The sequence below is a fragment of the Sceloporus undulatus genome, chromosome 4 (genome assembly GCF_019175285.1).
Source record: "Sceloporus undulatus isolate JIND9_A2432 ecotype Alabama chromosome 4, SceUnd_v1.1, whole genome shotgun sequence".
NCBI lineage: Eukaryota > Metazoa > Chordata > Lepidosauria > Squamata > Phrynosomatidae > Sceloporus > Sceloporus undulatus.
Window position 1 is genome coordinate 83,166,497 of NC_056525.1, and position 16,944 is coordinate 83,183,440.

Here is a 16,944-nt window from a genome sequence, read left to right on the forward strand (position 1 = left end):
TACATTTAAAAAGTGCTTTATTTTATGCATTGCTTTGTAGCCTCACAACTTATCAATTCCCTTGTGATGTAATTTTCAAATACATAAGATGCTATATATAATCCAGAACATCCTAAAAGTGCTAAACAGCCTAAACTTTTTGAGTTCATACTCAAAGCACTCACCTAATGAGAGAATTGTGTTTTGGATGGTTATAGGTACACAGCACGTAAAAACTTACAAAGTGCAGGTGTGCTAATGGAGTGAAATTGCAGAAACCTGGTATCAGGAGCCAGTAGTGCCCTCGTTAAGCTTGCTAGAGTTGCCTAATTGGTTGTGACAGCTTCCACGATGAAGTGGAGAGAGTGAGTGTCCTCGAGCCTGTTTCACTTTCTTCTGGACTTCCAAACTGTTGTAACAAGGTGGGTAGTTTAAAGAGGATGAAAGCCCCCATTAATAGGTTTATCACTTTTTAAGGGCAGATTCTGGATTATCATGGCTTCTACTACCTATGTGGCCTGATATCCCACTCTTCTCCTTAATCATCTGGTGTCTGATTGTTGAACTCAAGAAATACTTTTCCTGGATACCTCTCCCCACAATAGGCTTTCTGCAGATTTTTAGTCAAACCAAACCCAACCAGTGAGCGCTTTACCTCTCTTAGGCTTGGTCCAGATGGACGGGATAGGACGCCCTCATCACATGCGAGGGGTGGCGCTTCCAGTACAGATGGGCACCACCATTGTTACATGCCGGATGCATAGCATCTGCATGTTGCAGCACCATTATGACATCGCAAAAACCCGCTTTTTGCTGTGGCTTCCCCATGGACCAAACCAGGAGACCATCTTTTTGGGATAGTCTGTCCCACGCTTTGATTATTTCTCCCTCCCTGCTCTGCCTCCTTCCCCCAAATAACCTTTCAATTTTTTAATTCTTCACCTTTGGTTCAATCTTTTTTGCTTGAATTTTTAAACTTTTAAAGAGTATGTGGCAAGGTGTCATACCCTGCTTCAAGGACATGGACTCTGAAGCAGTGGACCTGCTGCTGAACCAGTCCAGGTGGTTCCAGAGTTACATTTTTTAGAGATAGATCAGAGTGCAGTACCAGCTCTGGCAAAGAATATTATTACGATATAGAAGACAATTTACCCCTACCTACCTTGGCTAAATGGAGACAACAATGAGAGGGCTTGATGCGGTCTCAGAGGATTTATAGGATGCAGCAATTAACTGACCAACAGCTGCATTGAGTTGCTGATCTATAAATTTCCAGTCCTGCCCTTCAGGAATTGTTGGAGATTACCTGATCTACTTAGCTGTCTGTTGCATTCCTGAACTCTGTGCTTGATCTAGATTGTGTTTGTTGACTCTAGATGCTGTGTACCTGACTTGGACATTGCTGAACTCTGTTTGAGACTTAAGGCTTGTAATTATAAAGTAAAGTAAGTGCAGAATTGTGAACTACTCTGTGACTGGGCTTGCTCATTAGCTGCTGGCTATCAACTGTGTAGCTATCAGCCTTTGACTGGTTGCATAGACTGTGTTTGGGACACAAGCAGAAATGCACCAGGGAAAGTTTTTCCTGGCTTGCAGTTGTACCTGCTGAATTCCTATTTGCTGTGAGATCATTAAAAGCATAGATGCACTGGCTGCCTTATACATATGCTTCCCTGTTTCCAGTGTTCACAGCACTGCAAAAGGGAGAAAATTGTGCGTCCATGTTCCTCAGGAACTGATATGGGTAGCTTCTCATTACAAATATGAGGTAAATGGATCTGCTTTTTTCTTCTTGTGTTCCTTCAAGTCATTTCTGATTTATGGTGACCCTATGGCGGGTTTTTCTTAGCAACATTTGTTCAAAAGACTTCATTTGAAGCTTTGTTGTAATGAGGCAGAATACTAGTCTACCATTTAAAGATCTCTTAAGTGAAGAGACCACAGAGTGAAGCTGGGAACGTAGCCATTCAAAGCAGTTGTTCTGACATTGAATTATAATGCTCCCATATATTGTAGATGAAGGCCTAAATTCTATGTCACACTAGGGAGCAACTACTGGGACGTTGGAGTAGAACAGACTGCCCCGAAGAGGTGGTTTGAAGCCGCCTGTGAGAGAGAAAGGTTGGGGCTGTGGCAACTGCATGCCACAGCTCCAATCTGGCTTTTTGTCAGTCCTAAAAGAAGTGGCAAAATGCTGCTCCTTTTTGAGCTGGCAAAAAGCTGTTTTTCCCTCCCTGCTGTGACTTTATGGCTCTCCTGTGGCATGTGGCCGGAGTGCCATGAAGCCGCCGTACGTGTGGGCAGCCCGGGTGGCTTCTGGGCAACATTGGGGCATGTGTCATGCATACACCACATCCCCAAAGCACCGGGGGTTTCTAGACAGTTTGTTTTGGCTCTTTCTTAACCTCTTCCAGATCTCTTGGCAGAAGCAGTTTGGTCAGTGGACCAACTCTGTTAGATCCTGGTCAAACGATCATAGACTTTTTTATGCTGAGAAGAACAGACAGTCACACAGCTTGATGCATGTTTCTGTTAAAGTTGCAGTTATGGCTAATCCAAAATGCAATGAATTTTTCCATTATGTATATTTATTAGGAGAGCTAGTGGGATCTAGGAAAACTAGTCTCAAATCTCCACTCTACCAAGGAAACCCACTGGGTGGCCTTGAGCAAATGGCAAAAACTCTTCCAGCCCCAAAAGGAGGCAATGTCCATTCCCCTCTCAACTAACCTTGCCAGGAAAATGACATGATAGGTTTTCCTTAACATCATTACAAGTTGGAAACTACTGTACTTGAAGGTACTGCAATAATAATAATAATAATAATAAAAATAATTAATTAGATCACACTAAAGGTTTCTTATAGCTTGATATTCTCTCCACTATCCCCTGAAACAGGTAAAATTATAGGCCTTACATTATTAGTTGTTAATTTATGGGATTGTTTTGAAAATTGTTAACACAAACTGAACTGAGCTTGTTTGCAGGAAAGATGTATTATTTACTTCAAGGTCTTTAAAATATAAAATATGATTCTTCTCCAAGACCAATAGCTTTCAAATATTTTTCCATATCTTCATTAAATGTCACTGAGCCACATATCAGTACAAAAGGTTGTTTTCTACATGTTTTCATCATACTCTTAATCAAGTTTTCATTTATTCGACCAATGTGTGTCTTCTCTCGAAAGCTCCATGGCAGATTTTCAAGTGAATGTTCCTGAAGAGGCAAAAAACACAAGATGCTTGCAAACTTATGTCAGAAAATACAGTCAACACTAAATCTATTAAAGGAGATTTGGAAAGGTCAAAATCCACTAGTGGACTGAGAATATTTCATCTATAAATTCACTGAGAGTGATCTGTGCATATTCTTTCATTGTTCAACTGACGGACTGAATGGAAGACTCATCTCTTAAATTATGGGATGGAAGCTTTAATGAGCAATGGTCTTGTTGTTCTTCATGAACTGCTGCATAAAAGTACAACAAACCCTCCGTATCAATGGATTCTGCATCCATGGATTCAACCAAACATAGTTTGAAAATATTCATGCGCACATAAAATTCCAAAAAGCAATCTTTGATTTTGCTGTTTTATATATATACCATTGTATATAATGAGATTTGTGTAGCCATGGATTTTGGTATCCACATGGATGGGTGGGTCCTGGAGCCAAATCCCAGCAGATACCAAGGACCCACTGTATACTCTTCAGCAGCCCAAACCTGGCTAAAACTAGTCACAAGGCCCATCACTTTTAATTTCTTTTAAATCAAGTGAAGAGACATTAAACATAAAATTTTATTCTTCCTGGCTAATAATTTCCAATCCCAATCTTGTGACTGCAAAAAATGTAAAAACTATAGATCATGCTTACATGTCACTACAAGGCAACATATTGTTTGTTGAGATCCATTTCATAATGTGTGAAGCCATTTCTGCCAACCACCCATGATTTGTTAACCACAAACCACAACATGAATCCATGGGTGGGGGTTGGCCTGAAAACTCTGGCTTGTTAGGTTTGACATGATGCCTCAACCTGTAACCATGACTTGTTTTCACTTTGTTTCTCTATCTGCCCACCTTGGAACAGGAGGTGACAAAAGAACCAGAAAATAAATACAGTAAACTGGAAATAGGAAAGACAGGATGGTGTCTATGATTACCTGCCATGCATTTTGTGTCTTATAACAAATTAGAATTCAGCAACAAATCATAGTTTAGTATGATGTGTGTGTGCATTCATATTATAGATAAAGTCAGAATTATAGAGGGGTTTAATTTTTAAAGAGGGACTCTGCTTCACCTGGTGATGCCAAAACTGAGCCCGGATTTTTCTGCATGTGAACCAGTTGTAATCCCCATAGTAGAATGCTCATGTACATAATGTCTTCTACACTATCATACAAGTATAGGAAGAAGTACAACCAGCATTTCTTATTAGAATATTACCTGGCTTAGTACATAAAATGTCCTTATATTCCAAAATTGAGACTGTTCCTGAAGAAGAGACTTCAAATAAATATTTTCAAAACTCCTGAAGCAGCCCACTAGAGTCACAAATGTTTCATCATCTTCATTGTCTGTGATATACTTAATGATAGGAAGCATTGGTGCCAGTCCAGTACCAGAAGCAAGCATAAAAAGTTCGCCATACTAAAAGGAATGCAGAACATGAAAAATCTGTTTTAATAACTGGAAATGAATGAATTTATGATGCTAATTTGTCATTTTTTTTTACCTTAAAGTCCAAATAATAATGATGATGATGATGATGATGTCAAAGTCTGAATATTTTCCAAACATCTTTTAAACTTTTCATTTTGGATAAATAATACATAGCTGAGGCAATTTTTATTTAATGTGTCATTGTTGCATTTTACCTCTGCAATTTCCATCTACTTTTTGGTGAGATAAAAAGTGAACTAAGAGGACTGCAACCTTTAAATTGTACTCAGGCACATTAATTCTGTGAAAACGTTTAATCAACTAAGAAGATGCACCAGATTAATTAATGGCATGGTACATTTTTATATATCCATATACTATTTTGATAAAAATACATAAAAAACAACAAATAATAAGGACCATCTTTAAAAGGAATTCTCTCTCACATGAAATACAGTGGGCCCTTCCTATACGTGGGGGATCCATTCGCCCCCCCCCCCCGCCCCGTGTAGGAAAAACTGCCTATGCTGGTATCCTATGGATTCCTATGGTGGCGCATTCCCGTCCTCACCCAAATTCAACCTCATCTTCTCCACAGTCTCAAGAAAATCACTCACAAACTTACAAAAACTATTTCTCTGTCATTCATTAACTATATGGCAAAACTGGAGGTATGTTTTGGCTCCTGATCCCTCCCGTCTGAGGCCTTTCTTACTTCATCCAAGTTTTTATATGCTAGATGCATTTAGTCAGTTCAAAGAATGGAGAGAGATCAAGGACTATACCATGCTAAAGTTCTATTTATGGGTGGAAAACCTAAAACTAAGGACTCTCCTTCTGTTCAACTGCAACATATTAGTACTACATGGTTTCAAATTGACCAAGTTTACTCTTTTGCTGCCTGCTTGTCAGCAAAAGGAGAATTTCCGCGAACACTAAATCCTGACAATTCATTATATGCTGAATTTGGCAGCTAGGTTGAATATTACTGACTGAAACTTGTTCCATATTTGGTCCTCTTACTCCTTATCAGTCAGATCAGCCAACACAAAAGAGAGAATACTTTAAAACAATCCACAGATGGTATTTAACTCCCAGTTATCAAAAATAGCTTTAAAATATCTCATCATCATGCTGGTGGGGATGCAAACATACTAGCTCCTTGCTCCAAATGTGGATAAAATGTCTTAAAGTTAGGAAGTTTTTGGATGGTCATAAACATGATTTCACTTATTACCAAACAAACCATCAATTTCTGTCCTGCACTTTTGTTACTCCATTTGTATACCAAAGAAAACAATGCTCTGAAGCACAGAAACCTCATTGCCTCCCTTCTGGCTGCTGCAAGAACTGAAATAGCTGCTTTCTGGAAGACCGGAGATTTAAACCTGGAGGAAAAAAGGTGGACTGGAGTTTGGAATACATGGTTACATGAAAAAACTTTTCTACATCACCAATTCTTGTAATGGACAAATGTATGGGCAAATGTGAGGTAAAGGTAGCATAATAAGAGTTGACCAGTCCTCATAAAAGGAGTGTGATTTCTTTTGTTTTTTCATTTTCTAAACTAAAATGAAGAAACTATTATCTTCACCTTTTGTTGCCTATTATATGTCTTACCTTATTGGCTGTGTAAGGAAAACCTCCAAAAGGTCCCCTCCAAAAAACCACATCCCCTTCTTTCCAGGATTTAACATATTTTGACATCAGCCCAGCCTCATAGCACTGGTAAAAAAAGCACAAAGTAAATAAATATAAACATTTTAGGAGAGAAACTCAAGGTTAAAAAGCCAATTCATGTTACTTCTGCTAGACCATTAAAAAAAATCAGTTGGAAAAACATACATATAAGGAATAGCACACAAATATTTAGATATGATTCTTTAGCTACTGATGTTTAATGTTTGGGCATATTACCTCACTCAAAAATAATTCATGACTGCAACTGCACTGAAGAAATAATGCAGTTTGATGCCTCTTTAACTGCTATGGCTTAGTGCTATGGAATTCTGGGAATTACAGTTTTGTGAGACATTTAGCCTTCTCTGTCAGAAAGCTCTGGTGCCACAGCAATCTACAATTCGCAGAATTCAGTAGCATTGAGCCAAAGCAGAGTGGTGTCAAACTAGATTATTTCTGTGATGTGGATGCAGTCCATGTTTTGTATCATGGCTGCGCTCACTAAACCACATTTTTAAACGTGCTCTGACTACAAGTAATGTTGCAAACAGGAATTTTACCGAGCACATGTACCAAACAGCACCCATGGCATGAAATCATTCATATATTGTGGACCTCTAGGCATTTAAAACAAGCAAAGGAGTGATCTGAGCAGTGAAATTCAAATGAACACTGCCCTTTTGGTAATTTGTTTCAGATCTGGTAAATCTCACCTTTTTCATCTATGATTACGTAATACAATATGTCACACAATAAAAGCTTTCAAACTTTCTCAATAAAAATGACTGTTAAAAACATTTGTATGAACTAGGAATCAAGTGAGATATCCACAGTTAAGGCTGTCAACCTGACACTGTCTTCCTCCTATTTCTTTGGCAACGACATACAAAAATTAGCTATTTCCAGAAGAAAGTTCCAAGTCTGTCACAAATGTGTCTGTCATAGAAAAGCAAAGAGTCTTGCAGTCTGAAGCCTGACAAATGTTTTTATTGCCTATTCTTTTATGCTCTAGGATCTATTTATCAGATGCCTCTTGTTTATAACACAGAAACTAATAATACTTTTCATCACTTCACTCAATCCATAAAATACTTTTGTTGCTAAATGTTTGTATGTTAAGTTGCTGCTAAAACAGAGGGACAGAGTCAGCTAAAAATACTGGCAACTCTACACACAATGAAGACAAGGCAGATGGCTATATTAAATTAAAGGCATGGAGAGTCAGTGACACATTTCCCATGCATTAAAATATTGCTTGCAGGAGAGATATTATATTTAGGAATGAACAGGTTTCTTCTTCGTTCTAATGGAGCAATGACCAAACTGGTTTACAATGAATTCTTGTAAACAGAAGAGGAGAAACTCCTGGAGAGAAAACCTCTATGCCAGGTTTTATGCCAAAAAACACCATAACATTATAGAATCACTCAAAGGGAGGGTTAAGCGCAGAAAATCGCCACTCACTCGCACTTAACTGTAGTATCAGAAATGCAGTGCCGTAATCATGGGACACAGGGGCGTCTGAACAGCACTTGGATTGTATAGTAATAATAATAATATAGTACTTCCAAAAATTGCCTGAATAGTGAGAAATACACTACAATCTACAGAGCAAGTTATACAAATGGGTGCTTTATGATGGGTGTTCCATCTCTTTTGTTACAGCCAGAGAATAACTATGGTTCCTTTTGGGATGAAAGGTTCTATATAAAGGGAAGGTGTTATTACAATCATTACTACTATTATTGAAATGCAAAACTTGTGTGTAATAAGCAAGCATATATGAAATTTCACAGTCAACCTATAAAGGCAACATATTAATGTAGCTCAAATGTAGCATTTCCCCCCTCCAATTGCCACAATAATGATGAAGTGATCCACCCACAAGTGTCTCATAAAAGCTATACACATCTCAAAAGGAGTATAATTCATCACACAATCAATGATAAAACCTTGAAAAGCACATACTCCTGGGGGGTGAGCAGGGGGCAAAATGAGGGTTCTGTGTGACCTGTCTGGAAGGAAGACTTAGGTCTGTTACAGACTGCCAAAATAAAGCTGCTTCAGGTCTCTTTGGAGGTATGCTATTTAAATGATGAATGCACCCTAAGAATCCAGAAGCTGCACCAAAGCTTCACTCCAGTGCTTAGGACTGGAGTGTGGCTTTGGCGTGACCTCCGGACTCTTAGGACCCATGCGTCATTTAAATAGCATACCTCCAAAGAGACCCGAAGCAGCTTTATTTTGGCAGTCTGTAACAGGCCATAGTGTTTGAGGGTTCAGAGTGAGAGTGAAATCTGTCTTCCCCTAGAAGGTGTCAAAAAAGAAAAGAAAGATATACTTGATTTTGATATTCCTAGGCTTGAAATTATTTAAATAAGTCATCCTTACATTGAGATTAAATTAGTCAACATTCCTTCTGAAAAGGATGAGTCAGAGGCTGCAACCAATAGATCACTTAGTCTCACATAGAAATCACTGACTGCCTTGTCAGCTGATTGATACTAATCCTAAAAACCGTGTTTTTCCACATGGAACTCCTTGCACTGCAGTCACCACAGCTATCCCCTACAGTGCGGGTTCATCTGGTTTCTCTGCCTTCAGATACAGGAACAATGTAAGAGGTAACTTATAGGCATACAAGTTTCTGCCAGGACAGATGGGTCTATGTTGCTCAGAAAGACTGTACAGTGGTGCACAGTTTGGATTTCAGTAATACCACTCACTTACAAACTACAAATAGAAAGCAGCACTAGTAAGCACGTTGAGGTAGTGAACAAGTGGAGAGTACAGGAAAGACCTCACCAGGTATAGAAAACCGCTCACAAACATGAGATGCTGCAGTCCTACATATTTCAAGTGCTATCTTAAGGACACTCAGCTTATTTTACACTAAATTGAGTTGTGGTATTTGTGCTTTTATCTAGAATGAATGGCACCTGCTCTGGACATGCAGCAAAATGTAAAATCTTCTTTCAGATTGCAGAAGTGATGCCACATTTTAAAATGCCCCCCATGTAACTAACTCGATATAGCAAATTATACATCAAGGAGAAGGGTTTCACATATTTTAACATTTAACACACACCCCCCCCCAACAATTTGCAAAAATTTTTTTTTTTAACAGAGAATATTTTGGTTTCGTCTGAAACAACCCTGTTACCTTGCTGCAACTGTAGACCTAGTCTTGGTTCAAGGAAAGCAGGGAACAACAGAATCTCACATATTGATTAGGTGTAACAAGCCAAATCTTTGACGACAGGCCTCTAGTTATTAAAGTACAAAGTAAAGCACTCAGCTGCTGTAGAAGATGATACAGTTCCTATGTCAAGCTGTTCATCTATAGAACAAAGGCAGCTATTTACCTTTATTAAAACTTCAAAGTACCCTTCAGCATTCACAGGAGAAATTGGAGTATAGGCTCTCTGAACCTCCAAGCCATTTATTAGTCCTCTAAGGAAGGGAAGAAAAAAGAGAGCGTGTGAGAGAAAAAGAAGATAGAGGGAGGGAATCCTGATTTGAATCCCTGACAATTCTTATCAGCAGAGTACTGCTCTCTCAGCAAAGGTTGCGTGTGAAAAGCACTGCAGGTATCCTTCCTCCTTCCTCATGGGCTGTCCTTTGCCAAATAATACAATAGATTATTCCCTCCCATTATGCAATCACAGAGATCCAAGGGACTGAAATAACCTCAGCTTTCTCTCGCTCACATTGCCATGCCACTCTTTCTTAAGAATATTTCCTTTTTCTGTGATCAGATAAACCACACAGCCAGCCTAGGTACTTGTGCGGTATAGCTATGCTGCTCACAAAGAAAAGAAACAGAGAACTATAAAGAGGAGGATTATGAAAGATTTGGGCCAGAAAAAGGCTTTCATTTGATCTCTTTACAGTTGTTTTAAAAAGCTAATTAATATGTTAAAATAATATCAACAAATGGTACCTCATATCTGAAATTTGAGAGTGCTCCCAAATGCAGGTAGATTTAATATCAACCTAGGACTAGTGCATGGCTGAGAAGATCCGGAAATATGCGTGTTTCTAGCTTACTTCTGATATCTACTGCCATTTACTGGTTGCATTTCTATATCATTTTTCCAAAAATGCAGGTTTGAAACAGGTTTGAAAAACTGTACTTGGTCTACCATGTCAACAACAACAACAACAACAACATATTTATTTATTTATTTGCATCCCACCTCTCCCTTTTGAGGATTGAGGTGGGTAACAGCAAAATCAAATACAATACAAAAAAATATGGTGATTTAATCTAATGAACTGCTTCTGTCATAGTGTTGGTGACTTGCCACAGTAATCTTAAAAAGTCAAAAATGACTTGAGAAGAATTAATCACCTTTTCCCCACAAACAGTCAACAGCAAATTAACAACTGACAACTTTTCAGTTCAATATGGTTCTTTGCATTAACTAAAATAAAGCTATGCGACCAGAATTCACTGTTTAACCTTCACAACAATGTTACTCTCTGCAGACAGCAATTTAATTCATCTGACTCTTTTGAGTGGCCTACTGGCCATTTAGGTAGTTGGTGTGATGGAATGGACATACATGGTAAACTTGAACCAGGTAGTTCTGGAGTTTAGCTATATTGTTCAGTGACTGACAGTATTTCAACTTACCTCACAGAGGTAATGAGAAGGTAAAATCTGAGCTCATGATAATAAGGAGAAAAACAAAAGTAATAAATATGTAAATTATTAGAGAGGTGGTTCTGCACTGTAATATGTTTAACTGCCTGAGGATAAAAGAAAGTTAACATATTGTCCTTGTGAGTTAGTGCACAGCGATCATCCTAACATACGTTTATTTTTCACTCTTTTTCTTTCTCTAAATTGGTTTTCTTACCCCAGTTAATTCTACCTCCAACACAACTGAAACTGAAGGAAAGACCAACTACAGGGTAGCATATACCATAAAATTAACAAACCTAATAAGCTCAATGAGCTCACAAGTCCTTTCAACAAAATCACTTTGGAAGCACAGAAATTATGATTTACTTGGCATGAACTCTTTGTAGAACAACAAGAAAAATGCAAATTAAATTGTGTACCATGGCCTGTTTAACTAGAAATGTAGCACACTACCTTAGCACAACATGTTGTCCTAAACTCAAGCCCAGCCTGCTATATCCAGGCAATTCAAATGTATACTGGTAGGTGTCCTCTGTCAGCTGTTCCACAGAGCTAATGACAAAAGCTGTAAATGTTTCTGGAGTGAGTTCTGAATTGGTACTCTGCAAGAGCAACAATAAATAATTACTATTTCAAACAAAACAAGGCCCCCTCTCTTTAAAAAAAACATCAAAATGTGTATGTTTATAACGCTAGTGAAACATGGTACTGCAAATTTAAAAAAGGTTTGAACATCATATTTCTACAAATCATAATTCAATAAATTATTTTTTGTGAAATCATCATTTAAATCCTTGGACCTTTTCAGATTTGTATAATTCTGAACTTGACAATGCTTTTGCTGATAATGATTTTGGAAAATGAGAAACCAAAAACACATCAACATCCAAGTAGTAGAAGCACTCTGCAACAATCCAAATTATATGGCAAGATGTTGCAGGAGATGAAACAGGAAGCAATTTTCTGCCCAATTCTAATTTTTCTCCTTTTTTTTCCTTTTTACAACAAATTTTTTTACTTTTATATTCTGTCATTTCTTTTCAATAGAACTTCCATGTCTTAAATACCTCTATTAATAGCAAACAAACAAACTATATGGGTAAAACCTCTCATAGTATGATGAACCAATGACAGGAAAAGTTTTTTTTTTCCTCGCTTCTTTGAAGCCTTTAAAAGCCTCCTTCCTCCAGGTTCCTTACCTCCTCCTGGTTCAGTTTCTCACAAACCAGATTGGAATGTGTCTCTGTCTCAGCCACCACATAGCAAGACAGGGGTCAGAATCATATGGCCCTCCAGAGGTTGTTGGGCTGCAACTCCCAGCAGTCCTAGCCATCAGAACCAATGGTGAGGAATACTAGGAGTCTCAGTTCAACAATATCTACAAGGACACAACATTTTGATGCCTGCATTAATTGGTGGCTGATGGAAATGATTCCCATGCTTAAGCCAGCAAAACCAGTGTGAGGAATACTAAATGTCCCAGTTCAACAATACCTACAAGGACACAAAATGTTGATGCCTACATTAATTGGTGGCTAATGGAAATCGATGGAAATGGATACCATGCTTCTCTCATTTCAGACAAAATATACTGTATGCTGATTTTGTTATCTTCCTTGCCTCTCACTTATGTCCCCCCCCCAAGCTCTTAGCAGAATCTTATACATGTTTCTGCAAAGATAAGATCCACAATATGCAATGAGGTTTAAGCCACAGTAAATGTATGCAAAACTGCAGCTTCTGTCCCCAGTATCCCATCTCAGATATTCCTTCATTAAGCAACATTATACAGTGGGCCCTTGGTATCACTGGAGTTTGGTTCCAGGAGCCCCTGTGGATACCTACACCTATGGATGCTCAAATCTCATTAAATGCAATGGCACAGTAAAATGGTGTCCCTTATATATAATAGAAAAATCAAGGTTTGCTTTTGGAAATTTGTATATATATTTTAAATATTTTAAAGCTGTGGGTTGTTGGATCCATGGATAAGAAATCCGTAAATACTGAGGGCCAATTGTACATTTAAGTATTGCTTATTGGAGGAATAGCTGAGAAAGGATGTTGGGGTTTTAAGAGCAGGAATACTCTAAAGGCACCAGATTCCATCTGATCTTGAAAGTTAAGCAGGATCAGCCAAGACTAGTACTTGGATGAGAGACTGCCAAATACCAGGTGCTGTAGGCTACATATCAGAGGAGAGAACTGGCAAAACTACCTTGCCTAAGCTTTCTTTGCTAAGAAAGCCTACGCAATTCATGAAGTCACTATAAGTTGACAGGCAACTTGAAGACACATACATTTATGAGGCTAGTGCTTGTCTTCCATTTCAGCAGATGTTGAGTAGTTTGACAAAATTTTACAAGACTAAGGAGTAAAAATGGGAAAAGACTGAAGTGTGAAAAATGAAAATGTTCTTCAGTATTAGGAATATTTGACAGGAACTGTTCCCCAGTTTCAATTACCCCCCCCTTTTTTTTTTGTGCTTCTTATAGGTAATGATACCTAAACATTTCAGTTGCCATATATACTCAACTGTAAATTGATCGCATGTTTAAGTCCAGGACAAGTTTTGGGGCCAAAATTATTAATTTTGATATGGCCCATGGATAAGTTGAGAGTAAAACTTAGGTGCAAACTTACATCCCCTTACAAAGGATGTAAAGACTGAAGCAAAGGACAATGATACCAAAGAACTTACAAAATAGGCATAAATGTGCTCACCCTCAGGTTGGGTGGATGAGAAAGGAACTGCATTAAATTATGATTGTGCAATGTGTGGGGGAGGCAACCAGGCATGGGCAGGGCTAAGAAAATGGGCACATGTTAAAAAGGATGAAAAGGCACAATAGAGAAAATGATGACATTAGCAGTGATTATAGCCTTTAACGTGATAACTTTGCCTGATTTTAACATAGAAAAACTGACAAACATACACAAATGTCTAATTCAAAACTTGCAAAGCCCAGTTCCTCTCAGTACCCCTGAGAGCTATCACTGCCACCCTTTTTTCATCCAGGTATTCAGAAAATAAGTGATCAGTGATCAGTGGTACTTTTTGTTACTCCTGGGATGGACTAAGTTCTTGCCTTTTCCCTCTCTGCTCAGAAAGGCATGATTGGGTTTTTTGGTATGAGTTAAAGCAGAACTTAACCCATGGATAAGTTGACCCAGGTTTTTTGTGTCAATTTTAAACTAAATTTTCTAGACCTATACATGAATATATACAGTTACCATATTGAATGGGAAAGGAGTCTGACAGACACAATGTTAGAATTACAAATATTCAACAGGTAAGAAATCTGATGTATCTGTTTTCAAAAAGGCTTACTTTTTAAATGTATCCTTACAAGAGACTGGCATGATAGAAACTACTCCAGATCATTAATTTTAAGATGCAATATGAGAACTTATTAAGTAAAGGCATAACCTGACAAAAAGAGCATGTTGGAAGTAATACCAAACTAACTCTCTGAAAATTGCTGTTACTTTCAGTAACATAAACTGAACTTCCTCTTATGTATTACCCTGTGTATTCTTACTACAGAAATGTTGTGTTTTGTTTCATTTTGCCCAATGGCTATCAAAAGAGATTATCAACAAATACATTAGAGGATGCAGTTCTAAGCAAACATTCTCAGAAGTAGGTTTGAGATGAATGAGATTTACAGTGAGCCCTTCATATCTGTTGGGATTTGGTTCCAGGAAACCAAATCCAAAACCAAAATCTATGGATGCTCAAGTCCTGTTATATACAATGGCATAGTAAAACAATGTCCCTTTATATAAAATGGCAAAATTAAGGTTTTGCTTTTTGGAATTTTTGTGTGTGAAATATTTTTGAGCTCTGGATGATGCAATTGCTGGGTGCAGAATCCACAGATGTGGTGGGCTGACTGCATTTCCAAGCTTTCTTTTTTAAAAAACTGAACTGCTCAAGTTGAAATTTTATTATTCAAATATTTTAAATATTTCTACTTGCTGCTTCTTCCTGGTCAGGAGGCTTCTATCTTTTCTGGCTTTAGCTTCTTTCCACTGCTCCAGTTCTTTCTGATATATATCGTAGATGCAGGGTTTACAGCCACTGCCACAGCATTGAGAGGGCAATGGTTCAATGGGTTTGAGAGATAACCAGATATCTTCACTATCGTCCATCATCTATAAAGTGAAAATCAATGTCAGTTGTTTAAAATTACTGTGTGGAGATGTCTCTCCTTGCTGTATCAAAACATGGATTTGAATTCTATAGAAGTGCAGCCCTTCATTGGAAACAAGTTCCACCAACACCAATGAAACATATTTCTGGGTGACAGCCAAACGTAGGCTGTAAGAACTTCTCTAGGGATTTCTAGGTCCTCCAGGGCAATTCTATGGTCAAGATCTGCCAGAAATTGCACTGGAGAGCCTACAAATACCTAGATAAGTGTTCTTTCTAGGAATCTCTAGGTCCTCCAGTGTGATATTTGAAAAGAGAGTCATGCTGGAAGACCAAGAGATTCCTAGAGAGAACATGTTCATCAAATCCGTGAATAATCAGCAAAAGTCAAAACTGCAAATGTGGAAGGTGAACTGTAATATGCAGGGCACAACTACTGTACTTCATTAAGTGAGAGTTATCTCTACTAACAAAATGAATTTGAACAGGAATAAATGGAAGGTACTATGTTTGGGCAAGAAAAAATTAGATGCACAAAAATAAGATGGTTCACAACTGGCTTGACATGTCAAAATGCAATTCTGTGCTGCATCAACAGGACTGTAGTGTCCAGGTCAAGGGAAGTAATAGTACAATTCTATTGCTAATTGTGTATTCCATGGCAAGGGGTTGGACTGGATGGCCCACATGGTTTCTTCCAACTCTATGATTCTTTGACTTGAGACCAGGGTGCAAATTGCTGCTCAGCCATGGAAACTCACTGGGTAACCTTGGGCGAGGCACATTCTCTCAGCCTCAGTGGAAGGTAAAGGCAAACCCACTCTGAGGAAATCTTGTGGAGAAAAACCCATGATAGGGTTGCTGCTAGTCAGAAATGACTTGAAGGTGCACAACAACAATTCTGCTTTGGTCAGATCTCATTTGAAGTATTGTGTGAAGGGGTTATTCACACTTTGAAAATAATCCAGGATGAATCCAGATTGAATCTCTGTTGTTCACACGCAACCTGAATGCATCCGATTATGGTTTTTTTGGGGGGAGGGGTGCTACCCCCCACTTAATCTGAGATAATTGATATCGGGGTATAAAACATTGAATATCTTGAACATGTTCCAAATGAATTCACATTGTCAACTCCATCTTTAGTTGTGCTGGCACATGTGAGCAACTGAATTTGCAGCAATGAGCATCGATAGTGGTTGCATAGTGTGAATAACAAACCCGGAATGCATGAGTGAGATGATTTGCATAATTGCGCTAAAAATGATGTCTGATTGAGCCCCAAGATGATAAAGGGTCTGGAAGTTAAGCCCTATGAAGAATGGTTGGTGGAGCATGGTATATTTAACTTGGAGAACTAAAGACAGAGAGGTGATATGAGGTATCTTTACCTTATTCACAGGGCAGTTATGGGGAAGATGGAGCCAATTTGTCTACTGCTGCATAAGTGGGTAAGAATTAAGCCAATGATTTTAAATGTCCCCTCCACCCCCCAAAAAAGGAGATTCTGATTAAATATTAGGAAGAATCTTCTAATGGTAGAAACTTTTTTCAGGGTGGAATAAACTGCTTTTGAGGGGAATTTTCTTAAGAGCTTTTTAAACAGAGGCTGAATGGCAATCTTCTTTGTAAGGCTTTGGCTGGGGTTTCCTGATACAGTGGTACCCCGGGATACGAATTGATCGCGTTACGAAATTTCCGGGGTACGAAAAAGTTAGCTTGGAAAAAACTGTTCCGGGTAACGAAAGATTTTTCGGGTTACGAAATTTTTTTCAGTGTGTTTCGGCGCTTTTTGGCACGAAATT

The 16,944-nt window shown here is 38.4% G+C and overlaps 1 protein-coding gene across 3 annotated transcripts in view; it reads right to left on the minus strand.

Moving 5' to 3' along the window:
* LOC121928490 (NADH-cytochrome b5 reductase-like) overlaps positions 1-16,944 on the minus strand; it is an 18,898-nt gene continuing 1,954 nt past the window's right edge. Inside the window, exons 2-7 of one of the 3 annotated variants that reach the window (XM_042463269.1) lie at positions 14,962-15,141; positions 11,437-11,585; positions 9,698-9,785; positions 6,273-6,377; positions 4,437-4,640; positions 1-3,198 (exon numbers count right to left, since the gene is read on the minus strand). In XM_042463269.1, coding sequence (XP_042319203.1) covers positions 2,995-3,198; positions 4,437-4,640; positions 6,273-6,377; positions 9,698-9,785; positions 11,437-11,585; positions 14,962-15,141 — 930 coding nt within the window. In that variant the 3' untranslated portion in view covers positions 1-2,994. Of the gene's footprint in view, positions 3,199-4,436; positions 4,641-6,272; positions 6,378-9,697; positions 9,786-10,971; positions 11,407-11,436; positions 11,586-14,961; positions 15,142-16,944 lie in introns of those variants that run through there. The other 2 variants (XM_042463270.1, XM_042463271.1) reach the window with 2 other exon arrangements.